Here is an 18459-nt window from a genome sequence, read left to right as displayed (position 1 = left end):
ATATGCCTGATCAAAAATGAACCTAGTGGTTTCCTGATTTCTCAAAGAAACATTGTAAAAAGCCAGATCCAAAATAAAGGATTCAAAAGCGTATGTTCCAAACTATGACTCTTCGAAACAGTGGGCAAACGGCACAAGATTCCACCTGACGCTGGGCTGAAGCAAAAATAAAAAAGCAAACAAATTTTAAGTTGACATACTGTATTGTGAATTACTTTCTCAGCTTTTCTACATCTAAGATAGCGTGAAATGATCTGCGATACAGTAAAACAGTTTAATATACAATTGATTACAGATCCGTAGTAACGAGTCAAAGATAATATGCATTTTATCTATATACATATATAGCTTAATATTTCACAGATACAACTTTCTTCCATTTCTGTTTTGTCAACAAAGCATACGCAGAATATTTACAGTTAAGTTGCCGAAAGGAAGCCCCGTCCCCCCTAGCAAAAGTAACCTGGCAGAAGTTCCCAACTTCCCCGTGTAAGTGTTTGTAAACAGGCCGTTTCTGTCCTTTTGCAGAAAGGGAGGGGAGAGCGTACTGTGACTGTGGGGTTTGCTGGGGCTGGAAAGGAAAAGAAACCAAAGACAGCACGAAGAAACAATTTCCAGCTAACCTGGCTACTTTAAAACATGTTCATTCTCCTTTTTTCCCCCTCCTTCTTCTTTAACTGTTCTCAATTAATGTTTAACACTTTCTGCACAATTTCCACGCGTGCTCCTGCACGGACAGGCGGTGCTGGAGAGTCTCGGGTAACACTGGCGAGGCAGCTCGCAAGGGAAGCAGGTAACGGCCTGGAGTCTCCACCAGCTTCCAGGGCTGCGACGCTGCCAAGTAGAGCACAAGTCGCGTCCTTGCCAAACTTGCAACTATTTGTTAAACAAAAGCAAACTCTGATTCGAGATTCTCACGTCCAAAAAGAACTGCTCACAGGCTGCTTGCAATCAGGTAACACTCCAACCAGGCACCACAGCTCTTTGCACACAGCAATTGCTTATATAGTGTCATATATATGTGTAATACTGCATAAACGAAGGTATGAAAAACCCCAAACTAAGCCCAACCCCACCACACGGCTTCGGCGCGGTTCAACAGCAGTGTCTGAATTTCTAGTGCATGTTTTTAATATCCAGCTGAAATTTCCTTGTAGGAAAAGGTAAAACGGAACCAAGAGGCGAAGAGGGAAGACGTACTTACGAAGCCGTGCAACGAAGTCGCGCTTCGTGAGCGACTGGGAATTGTCTCAGCCCGTCGGGACACAGGGACGCTGCCCCGCGCGTGTATCGCAGCCGTTCATTCTCTCCGTAAACACCCGCAGTCTCGTCGGCTGAGAGGGGCACCGCATCTGCACCGCGACGGCGAGTAAAGCCCGGGCGCCGCGAGGCCTCCCTGCACGCAGGACCGCGGCCCCGGCGGCTGCCCGGCCTCCTCGCCCTGCCGCGAGCCGCCCGCCTGCACCCCGAGGGGGGCTAAACGCCCTCCGCCTCCCCGCAGTTCCCATGTAACGACGCTTTGTCATTTATAGCGTTGCCTTCTCCTTCTCTTAATGCAGCAGGACTGAAAAGAGACGGGGTGGAGAAGGAAGCATCCAGTCCTCACCGACCTATATACAACTTTATGCTAAGTTAAAAATACTGACTCAAGGGAAGAAGGAGCTTGTAAGATAAATCCAATACAAAAGAAAACCATACCAGCCCTGTAGGAGTTAGATGACTTTCCTGAGAGCCCAAGGGGGGGGCACGTTTCTACACGTTCCTTGTTAATTCAGTGAGCGTGGCCAAGGTCCGTATCATCTTTGGATACTGTGACTACCTCCTCCTAAATGGGAGGCATCCGCGATTTAGCATACAGATTCCCAGACATTCAGCACGTACTTGCAGCTGCGTTTTGTCCCTAGACAGATGTCAGCACTAGTTAAGGCTCTTGGCTTTGAAGAGTTTATTACTCTGGAAGTTTAAAGCTGTACTCGCAATAGGGTGCAAGCCCCTGTCTCAGCATAGGTTTATCAGCATGGCCTCAGGAAACTAGGAGTAACAATTTAGGAGGTTAAACTAGGGGGAAGGTTACTCTAGCAACTGTACACACAAGACAGACAAAAAAAGTACGGCGGTGGTGGTATGAGTGTCTCAGTACCTGCGTGGTGGCTGAACCCCGTTTCGGACAACGATATGGAACAGATCACTGCAATATTGCAAAAACTCCTCCTCTGGACAAATTGCTAGCAGGCAACTGCAAGATGGAGCTATAGAGCTAACATTATAAATAAATTACAAGTGAAATCAAAGGCAAAGTTTCAAGGGTGTTTGAAAGTTTCAGCGGGGCAACCACCTCCCGTAGGGGCATACCCAGGAACAGGCGCGCATGCACACAAGCACGCACACGCTTGCTCTTCCTGCACCACACACAGCCTTTTTTTTCTCCCCTGAGCTTCTCTCTTTCTCAAAGAATTGATAAAAACTCTCTGAATTGCAAACTAATATGTAGCCAATATATTAATTTAGAAATAAGTGAACATATTAATAACTAAGGGAGAAAACAAAAGTACATTAGAGAGTTTGCTTTGACATCACCTGAATTATGATTCTTGAAATGCTCAAATTACAGACACGCACAAACCACAGCTCTGGCACCGATCGCTTGCTGGATGCTCAGCTTTGACTTCCACTGCATGTAATTGCTAATGTTAGCTATAAATGACAAACCAATTAGAGCAGCACTGATTAAAGAGCTGAAGATTATAATTTTAATAACTGTTCCCATGCTGTCACCCTCTTTGCAGTTCTTAAGATTCACTGAACATTGCAAGATCAAAATACGTGTTGCTACAGCGAGTCAAGAAATAGTGCAAGAACAGAATAAAACACATACAAAAGCAACTGAAGGCTAAAATGCAAAAACCAGACGCAGCAGCCTTAAGGTCTCTTCCTATAATAGTAAAACGCAAATGACTGCTTCCTTTGCCCTGCTTCGCAGCTCGGAGACGGGCAGGTGAATCAGCTGCTGAGGAGGACGTTCAGCGTACCGCAGCTGGGCTGGCCCGTGCGACGACGCACGGCGCCGGCCTTCTGCTCCCCACCATGCTGGGCTGAGGCCGCTCCAGTAGGCAAACACACTAACGGTTAGCAGCTACGGTAAGGAGCTAGGAAAAAAGCTTTAAATTTCTTCTAGCAATCGATTTCTTCCAGAATAATCCCTTTTCTCAAAGCCTGCTGTTAGCTCTCCAACAGGAGCAGCAAACGGTTGTATTCATGTCCCATAGCTAGTTAACTCAGTTGAAGACAAAATTTAACTCCTCTGGTAAAGACTTAAAAATATGGCTTTATATGGAAAACTTCCATCACTTTTTCTGCCAGTTTTACACTCGTTTCTCTCCATGTATATAATGCACCTCCAAACTCATTCCTGCAGCCTCACGGGCTGTTAAAACAAGACATGTTTCACATCTATTTCAGCTTCTGCTTGAGCCTCCACAGAGTCTGACATTTGATTTTAAACAAACTCAAAGAAGAAAAAGATAATAAGCTCCTGGGGTCTGATCTTCACTGACAAAATAACTCCTTCTTACCACTCAGAATGCAGAGTTCAGAGGGTAGGATTAAAGCAGACTTAAAATATATTTGTCCATTTTAAGGCTCCCTCATCCTACCACAGAAAATAGTGAATTCTTAAGCCTACTGGGAAATAGAGGCTCCGTTTCATACCCGATAAACTTCCCGGCACTTCAGCCATGCAAAGACCTCATACCTGGAAATTCAAGACCAGTCTTCAAAACAACCTGCCATCTCGTTTCATCGTCACCTTCTCTTTTTACTCAGTGATTTCACTGAATTCAGTGTCTTGCATGGCATTACATGCTCGTCCCATACTTTGCCACCAGATTAACAGACCTCGTACTACTTTCAAGACAAGTATCAAGTTTCAGGGGACAACACAATGGTAGCTTTGCACATGGAAATGTCTAAATTTTCAAATTGATAGTTAAAAATCAACTGAACTGATTTCAACTATGCCAATGTATTAGTGCAGTACAGTTTCCTCATGCCTGATTCCTGACCTGGAAGCATTTGTGTTATTGTAGAGCGTATTTCTTGGGCTGTGTATGCTTGCACAGGGAGAAAGAAAAAAGTCATTACACTATATCCCACGCTGGTCACCCCGCATTTTTACAGGCAGGCCTGGGTATTCTGCCTCTCAAGTTTCCTTTACCGTACATTTTAGCAGAAAATGATTAACGATTTCACAGCCTGACAGAAAATCTTCAGACCACTGGACCACTCAAACTAAATACCTAGAGGACTACAGTTTGCCTGCAGGAATTAATGTTCAATGGTTATAGTTTCCAACTTATTTATCAGACTTCACAAAATTCTACAGCCACTGGCTGTTATGTATATTCTCAGTAACAATGAATAGTAATTCAGTTTTTTTTCCCTTAAAAGTTGTCCCCCTGAAAATGCAAACAGTGACTGTTACGGCCTACACAGAGATTGTAAAGAAGAAAAAAAAGCATTTCTTGGAATAAATGACTTTCCTGAACACGTTCTCTGAACAATTCTCATGCTCCACGTATAATTAACTGAGTCTCAGAATTAATCTGAGCCCCAGACTGGGTCTCCCTGGCTGCCTGGGCATCAAGGCTGAAGTACTACAGCTCACTGCTGTATAGTACCACGGGATTCTTGCATCTTTAGCATCGGCTGTTCTTCCTGCCGGTTGAAAATAACCGTCTTTTTACAGTCACACCATCCCTGTGACATCTTCAGCAACTGAGAAAGTTGTATCAATTAATAGTTGATGCATTTCTAGATGTTTCATAACATTTAACTAAATACAATCTTTAACCGAAAAAAGGAACCACATACACATCACCAGTGAGCTCTCTACGCTAAGAATCCCACCTGTTCAAGACTCGCGGGTACGGACGGCGAACCTGTATTTCTGAAGTTTTCTACTGCTGAAAGTAAGCAGAATCACTCACTATTTTTTTTTGGCCACATTCCTTTGCAAATAACAACCATCCCCACAACGTAACTTTAAACCAAGAAGCCTCCAGCTTAGAGAACGAAGGAAGCACGCCCTTTCTGTAATCCTGCTTCCTTTCCACGGGCAATTTCCACTGCCTGAGCATGCTTTGGTGGACCAGGACCCTTTTCAACGCTGCTTTGGTGATTCTACCTACCAGCTTCACTTGACTGTATTTCTTATTCTCCTCTGCTCTTGCACTCTTGCTAAGACTCAGGGTAATAAACTTTTCTTTTTTGGTGAGATGAAAATGTTTTTTTTCCACAGACTTCTTCAGTTTAACTATTTGGACGTGCCTGCTACTCTCCTCTAGCTTCTGTTAAGCAGCGTAGCAATAACACAAGGAGAAAGCTGCAGCTGTGACTGGGCAAAGGTACCAGAACTGAAATACCAAGGCAAATACACTATTCCTCTTTACATTAGGAAATACAGACAGAGGCAAGCAGCAGTCAGAGCAGTTGAAATGGTGAGGAAAACATATGAAACCACGACCTGGCAATAACAGGATTCAAACGCTGCTGTGAAAAACAGGAGCTCTAGTCTAGTAAAGGCGAGGAATAGGGAGGCAAGAACCTCTCCCCACATCCCGTCCACTCAGAAAACACAAGACTGCAGCACAAAAGCAGTGAGAAAACAGATACAATCTTTAGATTTGGCAAAAATCCCCAAGTCACACAGGAAGCTGATCAGATTATAACCAACTTCAGGCATTCGTAGTCTCTCAGTGCTCTGCAACATGGGAAAATAGAGATCAGTAGTGACTGCTCACCTTCAACATTTTTTTTTTAATGCAGGATCCGGATGTGGCATTCACTAGAAACCCTAAATTTTAAAAATTCTAAAATTCAGAATCAAAGTTTTAGAAATAAGTTAGAGTTTGGCAATTTTAAAGTGCTGGCATCCTTAAACCTGGGTTCTTTAATCAAGAATCAGCTGTTCTTCACCTAAAAGCTCAAACATGAACAATTTTTTGTTAATACTGCCTTTCATTTTTCTTCTGAGAACCCAATTTTCTATGTTTTGGACCTAAAGTAAGAGTCTCCAACTATTTTTTTCCCCATAAAGTCCTTTCCCTGTTGCCAATCAGTGCTAACTTAACTCTGGGCGATGTTTTACTTCTTACCTGTCGGAGAGTCCATCCTCTCCACCCCCATGCTGTCACCTCCAAACCTGGTGCACTTTGTATTGGAGAAGAGCAGCGGGAAAGCAGAGAGTCAGCTTGTGTCTTTACCTTTCTCTGCTCTGCTCAAAGCACTTAGGACATTGTGACTCTTAGGTTAAGCAAAAGGGAACAATTGTAAATTCTAGGCAGCAAAAAGCAAGTCTGCTCTTATCTCAAAATCAGAAACATTAAAAATAAATAAATGGAAATGCCTTTTAATTTTCTGTAAATGAAAAATCAACTCAGTTTCACTGAAGTAGCTGTGAGAAAAAAAAAACTTTTTTGTGTGCTAGCAACAGGTTAGGAAGACACTGCAGAAAATATTCAGGATATTCCTCATTAATCTAAGCTCTAGAACAACTCCTGCAAGCGAATTGTGGCAGAAGGCAATAACGGGGCTAGCAAACGTTCAGCGATCTTCCCCCCACCCCGAGAATTTTGAAATGATCCGTATTAACGCATCCTAAAACCAGAAGCGCAACGCAACAGTGCCCTGACTCTTCTTGCAGAATACACTGCCAGTTGTCTGACCGACTCTTCAACTTTTACACAGTGCTTAAATAACTGGGCTGGCACTAACAGAACAAGCTCAAAAGGTATATTAATTCAATTAACTTTGATCACGGCCTCCTGCGAGTGAATGTGTAACACGGCTGCCTTTCGCTCTGAGACACACAGAGACGCCATTAAACACACCTACGGAATAATTTTTGCAAGTATTGGTACATCTTTCGAAAGGCGTAAAAGGAAGATGTGAGGGTTCAGCTCCCACTGTTTTTCACCAGAAAATAGGTATCTACTTGCTCCTTGTGCCTTTGAAAAATCTCACTATTTAAACTTGCCATTGAGTGCTCAGCTTCTCGATTTTGTATCTACACTGCACTAAAAAAACCTCTCAAAACCTTTGAAAGAAGAACGCAGTCTCTACAGTTGAAGTTGTTAAATGTTTGCTGCTGTTCCGGCGGCAATAAGCAAACAGAGGTACAACCTGTTACTCAACTTTTCATGACTGTTTTCCAATTTTAAGGCAGAGTAACGTTGCCTGCAGTCAGCTCTCTACGTAGCACAAATCCATCCCAAGAGCAGACAACAGCCCTTGACTTCAGCGTCCATTAACGTTTCTGTCCTCAGTCATTTTATTAGTGCCAATAAAAAAGACGCCCTGGGACTTTTTGCGATTCTGACATTACCAGAAAACTAACGATGCTCCCCCAGCACACCACGATCAGCACGGGAGCTGTATTCATTTCGCAGGCCTAAGGATGAGGCCTTTGCGTCACGCAGGGCGCTAATTTGGTAATTCAGGAAAGGCACTCTCAGTCCTGGGCCTGCTCCAGTACCCAGACTATCCTGTTCCTTTTAAGTTTAGTCACAACGTGCAAACCTCTCAGGGGATGCAGGACTTGCTGGTGGCGGTCCAGTTATTGTGCGGTATTTAACACGAGAGAGAAGCGGGCACGTCTCGATTGAACTTTGCCAGGATACCCTGCTGATCAATGGGAGAGAAATGCTATTTTACCACGGGATACAGTTGTCTCTATAAAATCAGGAAAAACAAGTGAAAGCCAAAAAGGGTTTGACAACTTTGAGACACCTAATATAACACTAGCAGGCATGTAAACAATTCTAGACGACGTTAACTCCTCTACTGTAAGAAAAGAAATACTGACATACGCTGATGTAACTGAAACGAGAATCCTAAAAAGGGTTTCAAGAATACATTCTTTGGATGCAAGAGGTATTTGCAGAGTTATACTACCTGAAAGTTGGAAGTGCAACCCAGTAAAAGGGGGGGGGGGGGAATATTTTCAATTTACTGACAAGGAAAGTTGTTGTAGAACTGTGCATTAAGGAAAACATTATATTGTTGCTTGTCAGGAGCAGCCCCAAAACAGGCTTACAGCATCTGTGACAAAAGGGTACGAGGTTGAGTACCCAGTACTTTTTGTGTGCTGGGAGATTGAGCAAGTTCATTTTAAATAGTTTTCATGTCAAACCTACTTCAAAGATGCATAAACAGCAGCTTTTCTGCAAACAGTGTACAGAATCCTGTTTAATGTAACTGAGATCCAAAAATCTCACAGACTGACATTTGACAAAGGCTTCAAGAGCTCCGTGCTCACCATGGAGTGTAGATGGATCTCACGTAGCTGAACAGGAACTTCACAATGTATATATTTATTATTACTCAAACTCCACAAAATCACACCGGGAATAAAAAGAAGTATCAATATATTCTGCTTTCAGTGCAGACGGAAAGAAATAATTAGAAAACATATCAATACGCAGACAATACAGCATTGCATTTCACCAGCTTTTCCCTGGCTAATGAACTTGTTTTGGGCACAAAAATTCTTTCATTCCATTTGGCGTTGCAAGGAGTTGGCTAAACTGGAATAACTGAATAATCAGTATTATCCAAAGTGGGGCATCAGACGTAAGTGACAGAGGTGACGGAAGCATGCGAAGGGAGGACTGGTATAGTCTAAGGCCCCAATCCTGCAGCTACCTCTGTGCAAACGGATTCCTGTGCTCCTGCAGATCCTCGGTCACAGGGATCTGCACAAAGTCGTCTGTAGGGCCGGGCAGTTATTGTGCTTCTCAGCTCACAATAAAGGACTCTCTCCCTATTCCTGCTTTCAGCGGCATGCAGGGAACGCGCTGTTCTATTCCCTGCTGCAAAAGCACAGTGTAGGGGGCAAATCCTGAAAAATATTGTGCAGCACCATTAATTCAGTACAGAGGGAAGCTGGGATCCTCAATTGCGTTTGGTGGCTTCGGAAGTTTCTCCAGCTTTGAAACAAATATTGCCTAGGTAACATCCTCACAGTGGTTGGTAGTTCAAAGAGGCTGAAACACTACTGGACTTCTTATTACTCTTATTAAACCAATTAACAGCTCACCTCTCCTAATCCCTTCCGCAAAATCCAAATAAAAATAGACATAAAATAAATAAATAAATAAAGGCATCCCCAAAACATTTATTTAGCTTTTCTCGCTCTCAAATCAGACCAGCTTTCGAGATACCAACTTCACCTACCTTCGCAAATTCAGCTAGGGGACAGAGCAAAATGAAACGGCTTGAGACGCTTAAGACCGGCATTGTAACACTCGTGCGGTCACTTGTCTGCTTTGGGAACCCTGTCCTGAGAGTCGGTGAAGTCCGAACCCCGATTCCATTCCCACGTGTCAGTAACTCACTGGCTATATGGAAAACAAGTGTATCCAAAGCACACCATGGCATGTTAAGGTTGAGGAAAGCATCGGTACAGGAGAATAAAACTACAGCAGTTGTTCAGCCAACTCTAACTAAACGGCAAGCCACTGCAGAACTCCTCCTCCAGCCCAACACACAGGAAAATTGTGTCACCCCCTTGCCAAGACATTCGTCTGTGGTACGTTACTGGCACTTTATGTCAGTCTTGTATGGTAGATACATGCACGTTTGTCTGTGTGTTTACATACAAAAGGTCTGATAACAGTAAAATATTGTTCAGATAGATATAAAAAACCCAAGGAGTTGCATTAGCCAAAAAAAGTGTTTTGTGAGAAACAACAATAAAAATGATATAACCACAGCTTTTCTTTTCTTTAAAATTAGATAAATACCCAAAGCTATGATTTCACTTGGGGCCTCTGTACCTTGACAGGGAGTCCAATGGAGTATATCTGAAGGCACTTAATATCCTCTACTCAGCTGAAAGATGGTTGCACAGGGAGCTGGGGAGCTTGGGATGGGATTTGGGGCATGGAGGAAAGAGATGGATGAAAACAAGCCCTGAAGAACTGTGATCCACACAGCATCAGGCACTGAAATGAAAACAAACGTACAACCCAGGTGTTGAGAAGGTCTCTCTTCAAAAAGAAAACTGCCAATCGCAAATGTCTTTGTGTTTCTATTGACAGAGCACTTCATGCAACTCTGACAGTGCATCATACACTCTTAGAGATATTTAGCTTTGTCAGTTCATTGACCTCCTCAGTTCCTGCTTCCTCACAGTCAGTCTTCTCTACGGCTTTGCCAAACCTGCACCTCTCTTCTGCTTTCAGTGAATCTTTCTGGAGCTTCTTGGAAGAAGGAAGTATGTCCTTGGTTTCTGAGTTATCTGTGCCATGGGCTATCTTATCAGAATTCTGTACAGAAGGCACCAGGTTGGCAATCTCGTCCGTCGGAGATCGCCCAATGCTGCCATCCACTTGAACCCGAATGTCTGGAGATATAGACAACTGGTGATGTGGCACAATCCCATTGTCCATGCATTTTGGGTAAAGGTAGGTCTTCATCTGACCTTTCCCCTTCACATTGACTGTCCCCCTGTAATCAAAGTCATACCCCATCTTGTTTAGGATGCGGTAGCTTTCCTCACTCACCTGTATACGACACTCTACGCCAGTGGTGTCCATTCTGCTAGCAATGTTCACAGTGTCACCCCAAATGTCGTATAACAACTTGGTGGTGCCGATGACCCCAGCAGTGAGGGGGCCGTGGTTAAAGCCAATCCTAAGTTTAAAATTAAACCACAGCATGTTGTTGTTGAAGTCATCCACCACTTGCATCATTTCTTTGGCAAATTCAAAAAGGGTCTGCAAATGTCCGTGTGGATGGTTGTTGTCTTGACACTGTGAGGTGTTTAGTCCTGAAGCAGCCATGTAGGTTGCCCCAATTGTTTTGATTTTCTCAATGCTGCTGTAATGTGGTTTGCTTAGCAGCTCATCGAAATCCCCAATCAATTCATTCAGGACTCTGTAGCATTCTTTGCCTCCTTCGTAGTTCTCTTCATAGAACTCACTGAAGTTCACGATACTAGCAAAGATCACCCCGCCGCTATCGTGGTTTTTGGAATAGCTCTGGGAAACCTTCAACTGCTCAGCCACGTGATAGGGAATAATATTCCTCAGCAACCAGTCAGCTTGATCCCTCATGCTCTGAATTTTGGTGCGATGAAGATCAGCCTCCACATCTCCATGATAGTGGAGGCGGTAACTGACTTCAAATTCTCGATTCAGAAACCAAACCAGGAGGAGGAGAAGGAAGAAAACCAATATCACTTCCTGACCAATGAGGTCTGCAGGCCTCCTGGTGTCACTTGGCACCGAGCTGTTGCATGGACTCCTTCTGGAGCTAGAAGCAGAAGAAAGCCAAAGAACAAGAAAGAACAAAATACAGTTAGGGCACTGTAATTTCTACTCTGTAGTTGAAGTCCTTTGCTAAAAACAAAGGACTTCAATAGGAAGTGTAATGTTCCATATGAAATTATAAAACATGCTCTGATAATTTTCTCTGTTGCTAAACATGCCATAGAAGTAATCTTAAACTTACTGAGTACTTCCTTAAAAGGGTATCGTGGGTTTAGTGACACAGCAATTGCCCAGCCTTTACATTAGTCCTATTTTAAGGACTTCAGTAAGGAAAGAGTTTTTGATATTTATAAATAAATAAATGAAAAAAATATTATATTCTGTATTTTATATAATATATATATTTGTACACATATAACTAAAATCTACTACATATGTATACATATACAACTTTTACATGTATATTTATGTCTGTGTGTATAGATATATGTGTGCATATGTATGTCTGTGTATAGACGTGTGTTTGTGTGTGTGTGTGCATGTGTGTATAAACTATGTGGAATTTATTATCTCTCTACCTCCCATATTCAGAAACACCTGCTGTAGACTCTCAAAACTTTTCCCTTGTCTCTTCATTAAAAACCAATAACCTTTACCGTCTGCCTTTAACGTTAACATATCAAAGCTCTGGAAGAAGAAAACTGTGTCACAAGATACTTCATGGAAAACACTGTCACCTGCATGAAAGCAGGAAATACGGAGCTCTGGCTTAAACATCTTTCGTACATTATAACCACTGAAGGTTTTTATGCAGGGGACGAAGTTTCTCAGAGTGTCAAGATGAAAAATATTCAGAGCTCACACAGGTTGAGAGCCATATTTTGAATCCTTTCGACAGTTCATTGACTGCCTGCGCAGATTAAAAAGCATGGATGTAGTACGCTTCCAGTGCCAAACCACCCGTAACAAGCAGACATCTGCAGTCTGTACAATCTTAACTTTCTGGAGAAAGAATTCAGTCTGAGAAGATGCCACCTATGCAGCCCCAGAAACCAAGTCCAAACCCAGACAGATTGATATGCAGGAAATCTAGGGATTTCCAGAGTCACTTAACCGCAATTTTTTCAAAGCGTAAGATTTGATATGGGCAGACACGTTGAGATCATTCAAGTCAAGAGGTGACTTGATAAGCAAAAGCGTCACACCAAGCTTTCTCCTCAAAATACAGCCAGCCTTAACTACATTCTTGAAAAGTAGAAAGGCAATCTGTATTTCAGTGTCTCTCTGTATTTCTCTTACAAAGGTATGTTAGCAACAGAGATTAAAATCCAAAGCACAATAGTAGCAAGAGCTTTCAATTTGCTTCTGTAACATGTGAAAACATGTCTAGGTTCAATTTCTTTCTTTATATCCATGAGGGACATGCTTCAATTTCTGAAATCAAAGCAGACATTTTGGCAACCGAGCCATACTGTAGATGTAATTTCTTTTTCTGAATATTCACCCTCAAATATCTGATTGAGAGCACAGACAGAAAGGTATGCTACAGCAAACACGAGGCACAGCTGTGATAACAAATGAATGCATACAATCCCCTGAAAACATCTGTATGCATTACGGTCTTTCTTTGCACTTCTATCTATTGTTTTTTTATCATAGTAAACCCATCAGAGAAAAAGTTTCCTGCAAGTTAAATATTTACAGTAGAGAATTTGTAGGTTGAACTTCAGGTTCAAGATAAGACCACATGTGGTCATTAACATTTCTGACATTATGCTGGAACTTACTCCTTTTGTTATCAGCCAAAAATATCCTTCTCCCAAGAGAGGTAAATGTACCTCCATTTTATTGGTTTGATATTAAAAAGACAAGAGGGGAAAATGAAAGGAGGGTACTACTCCCAAGCCACAGAAGAGGTCTCTACAGTCAAGTTCCAGCAATTATCAGTACATTATTGTTATGAAGACTCCTTCCTTTCTCTCTTAGGACTATTTTTCTCAATGGAACCTCTGTTATGAACCTACTCATTTTCTCCCTGGAAATACAATGAATCTCAGAAAAAAAGAAAGGCTAAATTATTAGTGACTAGAACACCAACAATTCCTGAAATTCTATCCTTGCAACCTCTTTGGCAGGTGGCAAAAAAATCACCCCAATTTCATGGGTTTAAAAACAAAATAAAACAAGGGAAGATACGTAAACTTTGAAAAGTAGTACCATTAAAAATGCTTTTATTTTGTTCTTTTTTAAAGGAATTGAATGGCAGCAACATGTACACTTAGGCTGAAGGAAGCAGCTGTTGACGCCTAGGCAGCGCATCACATCATTTTGGAAACAATGGCTATGGATTTTTGGTGTGATATAAGCTTCCGAAACAGATACATGTTTTCACCAAATCATAGAAAATAAGGTTCTTGGTTAGATGCTCTCGAACTAAAGTGAGATGACAGAGGATCTAAAAAGTGTGAAAGCTGAAGGAATTTAACTTTCTCCAAGGAGTCAAGGAAAGATATCCTACGGCAAAAAAGATAGGTAAAGATACGGCTTAAATGAAGATAAGCAGCTTAGTGGTACACAGACAACAGCTACAAAGCATTCTCTTGCTGAAATTCAGTAAACCAAAATCTGCATGAGAATCTCCTGTACCACTTCAACCCAGCTGCCAGAATTTTTGTAAGTAGTAATGACGGTTTTATAAGGAACAGAAGCAAAGAGTTCTGATGAAATGCAACAGAGAAGTGTAGCAAGTGACTGTAACCACCACGCTGGGGCTAATTTTGATTTTTTTAATTTAGGATTGTACTCTATGGCCAGAAATTTGATTCAGATTTGAGGCTGCACAGCATCAAATTCTGCTTTTCCTCTAAATATTAGGGCTGATATGTTTGCTCCAGGAGAGATTCTTATCCAAACTCCATTCAACAGTAGAAAGGCTAGCTTCACATGGACATACATACACTGCTGTAGAGTTATATTAGGCAAATGAGTTCACTAACACATTACGGTTGTGTTTGAACTTGACGCACTTCAAGAACGAGGGAGTATGGATACTACCAGGTCAGCTGGACCCAACAATTCGAAACTGGCCCTCATTGGTAAATTTTTTAATCTGGCAGAAGATGAGCAATGGAAGGGGCATTTCCAAAAAGTGGGAAGACTTTCAGTAGACAGGATGGTGCGTTGAAACTGGATCAGGTGCTGAGATGATGTGGGGTCACACTGGCAGCAGCAATATGGCTATGACTCCTTTAACTTTCTGCTAGATCTGTTTCCAATGAACAGAGAAAAGGTCTTCAAAAAAAAAAAAGACTGGGGGAGGTGGGGAATGAATCCTTTTCAAGGAACATAATTCAGGTTGTTTTCAAAACAATTGATTATTTTCAGCATCTAATGGGAAGAGGTCTGCTAGAAGCCCTGAGTAATGACATGTTACTCCCTTGAGAGTACATGAGTTCGATTCAGATAATCTGCTGTGACATCAAACATTCCTGCCACAGGGATTCATTTAAGTCATAAAAGACTTATTTACTCTATATTGTACAAAAGATTCCTCGATACATTAGGCAAAGACCACAGCATCTTAAGGTATAAAAAGTGGCCTGTACCGAACCCAAGACCTGCCTTTGAGGGAAAATTCCTGCCTCCCATTCACAACTTCCTAAAGTACTGCGAGCTCTCAGTCGTTTCCTCAAGCACTGGGTTGACCTTGTTTCCCACGTGGATGTACAGCCAAAGAGATCTGCATTTGAAATGACAGCGACACACTTGTAAGCTGACCTGAATTCATTAATAAGGTAACAGGTTAGTAGCTCAAAAGAGAAGGTGCAATATCTTTCCCAGATCAAGCATTTTTGATTGCTGACCGATGCAAGCATTAGTATAAAAAGCCACGTTACTAACCCTGTAGGAGGAAACAATTGCATATGACTAACCTGAAAATCAGTTTGCTTCCTGAACATTGCAGCTACTAGGTTTCAGGACCTAGGTTTCAGGAACTTATCTTATGCATAGTCACGCTAGAAGAGGAAACCCTGTATCTGAAGCTACCTTTTAGAATGCAACAAGGAAAAACCTACACATCTTTATTAAAAATGGATCTCACAAACCAAATCTTTTTAAGTTTGATTTTTAATAAGGTGTTGCAGTAGAAAGCTAATTTTAAAAATCATTTAAATTGAAAATCTTAAGCTGACAATACTCCTTTAACTCAAACAGTTGAAGTACTTCCTGGCACAGATGCCCAACTATTAACTTGGCATCTTCATCCGGTCTGAGTGTTGAATGCGGAACAAGTGAGAGCTCCGGAGATAAAATCTCCTTTTGCTTGATCACAAATCATAAAGATAATGGCCTTCTACTTACAAAGATTTTTGGAGGGCCATTTTGCTTCTGAGCCAGTAACCTATGTTTGGATTTGGATGGCTTGTTATATTTAAAGTGGATGCGTGCCTACTAAATCTTTAAAAAGTATGCAATGGCAGAGCACTGAGGAAAAGAAAGGTAATCAAATAGTTGCTTTTGATGAAGAACATATAGGGGACGCATTTAAAGAAAACTATCATCAAGCGGTTTTAGTCCTCCATCTCAAGTGGCCTATCACTATTCCTATTGGAGCCATCAGAAACAGGAAAGACACACTCTACCTGCTCTGAGATAAGAAATGAATGAAAGTAAGATATAATTCTTACTTCGAAGACACAACATAGGGTAGTATCTCTTTTGGGATGAAGAAATGGTCTGTCTGGAAAGGGAGGCAAACTCCATATTTTGATTTATCTAGCTTAATGTAGACAGTCCAGAGGTGAACTCTGTGCTAAGACTTCACTATTAGTATCTTTCTTCCCAGGTAATTTTAATAACTATCTCAATTCTCGATCAAGAAAAGGCAAAGGGAATGGCCTCATTCAAGGAATGCAAGTTAAAAAGTTTGTTTGGCCCTCTTAAACTATTTCTGCAATAAGTAACTTTCCTCAGAGCAAAGGAAAAGCTTATTTGCTGACCAGGGTGAGCGTGGAATCTACTTTTTATGAGAAATGAACACCGAAAAAGTTTACTAGGATAAGGGAATTTCAGTATGTTCTTGGTCCATCATGTGGGTAAAGTGGAAATTCTGTTCATACAGAACTTTAGACCTGTAACATTAAAAAAAAACTGAAAAGAGAAGCTGTTGCAAATTAGTGGTAGCAATAACACAGGATTAACTCCTAGTTCTCTCTCTCAACCTCCAACGCATAGAAAAACCATATCAGTTTATAAGTTCTTGTCGCTTGGTAACAGTGGAATCTGGACTGTTAGAAAGCATCACATTGCATGGTGCTCACACCAAAATGAAAACAACGACCAACTAACCAACGCCTGACAAAACTGCCACTGACATGCGGAAGAGCAGCATGCGTAATAAAAACACATATATGACATGCATGCGTTTTTTCCCCAACTGAAGGAATGACAAACAAAATACAAATATAGAACATCTCACAATAAAAAGCTTAAAATGAGGTTTAGAAATGTTTAACAAGCAGGATATTTCGGTCACTGCCTTATTTGGTATTTAAATCACAAGCTACCATTTGCAAAGCAGGCAGAGAGTGCTCCACGACCGCTTGCAATAAGGACCTCTGAATGTTTTGGTTTCTTATCCACTTTTATCTTTATTTGCCATGAGTTAAAAGTTACTTGATACATTTTTGGAATAAAAATACTTGCATGCAAACAAAGCTTGATAGCTAGTAGATTCCTAATACATGATGATGTAGAAACAGTCACTGAACTGAAGACTGTTGTCAATTATTGAAGGCAGAATGACTTATTTAGTGATTAGCAGCTGTCAGGAGCTGCTAAGCTGTTGTCACCAGAGGGTGACACTTAGAATTCTGAGCAATATAGCTTAGGTGATTTCACAAACTAATAAATCACTGAAGATCCAAGTTCAGGCTAGTACTACGACCTTACTTGCAGGGACCCCTATGCTTTAATAGTTCATATACTACCTTTTTGGCAAATTCAGTGTTTAGGCTTATAAAAATCAAGCCACTTCTGTTCTTTTGGCTTTAACTTTCCAGGTCTTCTGGCTGTAGTGAACTGGAATCCCATTACAAAAATAAAGGTATCTTTAATGAATCAAAGCTGTACAAAAAGAAAAATCCCTCTAAAAAAACACCATAGTAAATGATAACTTCCTGACAAGTAAATATCCAATATAGAAAACATAGTTACCATCTCTTTGTAGTTAGGAAACACCCATTTCTTCTAAACTATCATTGTATTCATGTAGATTATAATTTTTAAAAAAAGTAAAAAGTAATTTTGTTGTGACATATACTCCCAGGAAAAGTGACGTCCTCCTGAATACTTATTTGTTTAGCAGAATTACTTAATTGTGTATTCACAGGGTCACTATTTTAATCAAAGACAATATCACCCTAAAAACGCCCCCAAATTTGCAATTAGGAGACATAATTGTTAATGCTGAGGACCAGTAAAAACACTTTTAAAATGGCAGAAGTGAAACTTCCAATAAAACTATGAGAAAGTCAGCACTAAATAATTAGAGTGAATCTTTGACATGTTGGTTTATAAGGGGTTACAAATTACCTAGTAAAAGATTGGGTTTTTTTCTTTCCCTTAAAAGTCCCGGGCTCTATATGATATGACTTGCTACGCTGCCCAAGAGAGCTCAGGGTGACAGACAGCACCCAGACTCTCCATCGCCGGCACGATGCCTTGCAGCCAGCTTCTTCAGCTGCAGCTCCTCTACCCCAGGGAACTCCCAGTTGGCCAGCTGTGGGTAGCACCCAAACCTGCACACTTTTGAGCAGTGCAAATCAACCAAAGAAATGAAAAATATGGCCCATAATGTGTGGATAATACTTATAAATACCTACTACTATAAAAACAGGTGCCATTTTACATAGCTTCTCCATAGCTCTACTTCCCAGAAATCTAATTGGAAAAGAAAATAGCATTACACAATTCAGTGAGTGCAGCATAAGTCTCTGATGATTTTTAGTCATGCCCTAGTCCTCTGGAAAGGAAGTTACGTACACAAGTAGCTTAAAAACAATTTGCTGAACCAATTTGTTGAATTCCCAAGCGTAATACTGTGCATGCAGAGTTTTGCTGATTATAATTGATTGAAAACATATCTCTAGATAAATGACTTTCAAACTTTATTTGATCTAGTTTATCC

The 18459-nt window shown here is 41.2% G+C and overlaps 1 protein-coding gene across 2 annotated transcripts in view; it reads right to left on the bottom strand.

Moving 5' to 3' along the window:
* Nucleotides 1-260: 260 nt before the first annotated feature.
* The window catches only part of ADCY9 (adenylate cyclase 9), a 99451-nt gene continuing 81252 nt past the window's right edge, over nucleotides 261-18459 (bottom strand). For both annotated transcript variants that reach the window (XM_026106500.2, XM_026106499.2), the window contains one exon: nucleotides 261-11313. In XM_026106500.2, the coding sequence (XP_025962285.2) occupies nucleotides 10125-11313 (1189 nt within the window). In that variant the 3' untranslated portion in view covers nucleotides 261-10124. The remainder of the gene's footprint in view (nucleotides 11314-18459) is intronic.

This window comes from Dromaius novaehollandiae, chromosome 14 (genome assembly GCF_036370855.1).
Source record: "Dromaius novaehollandiae isolate bDroNov1 chromosome 14, bDroNov1.hap1, whole genome shotgun sequence".
NCBI lineage: Eukaryota > Metazoa > Chordata > Aves > Casuariiformes > Dromaiidae > Dromaius > Dromaius novaehollandiae.
This window is presented reverse-complemented; position numbering and strand designations above follow the sequence as displayed.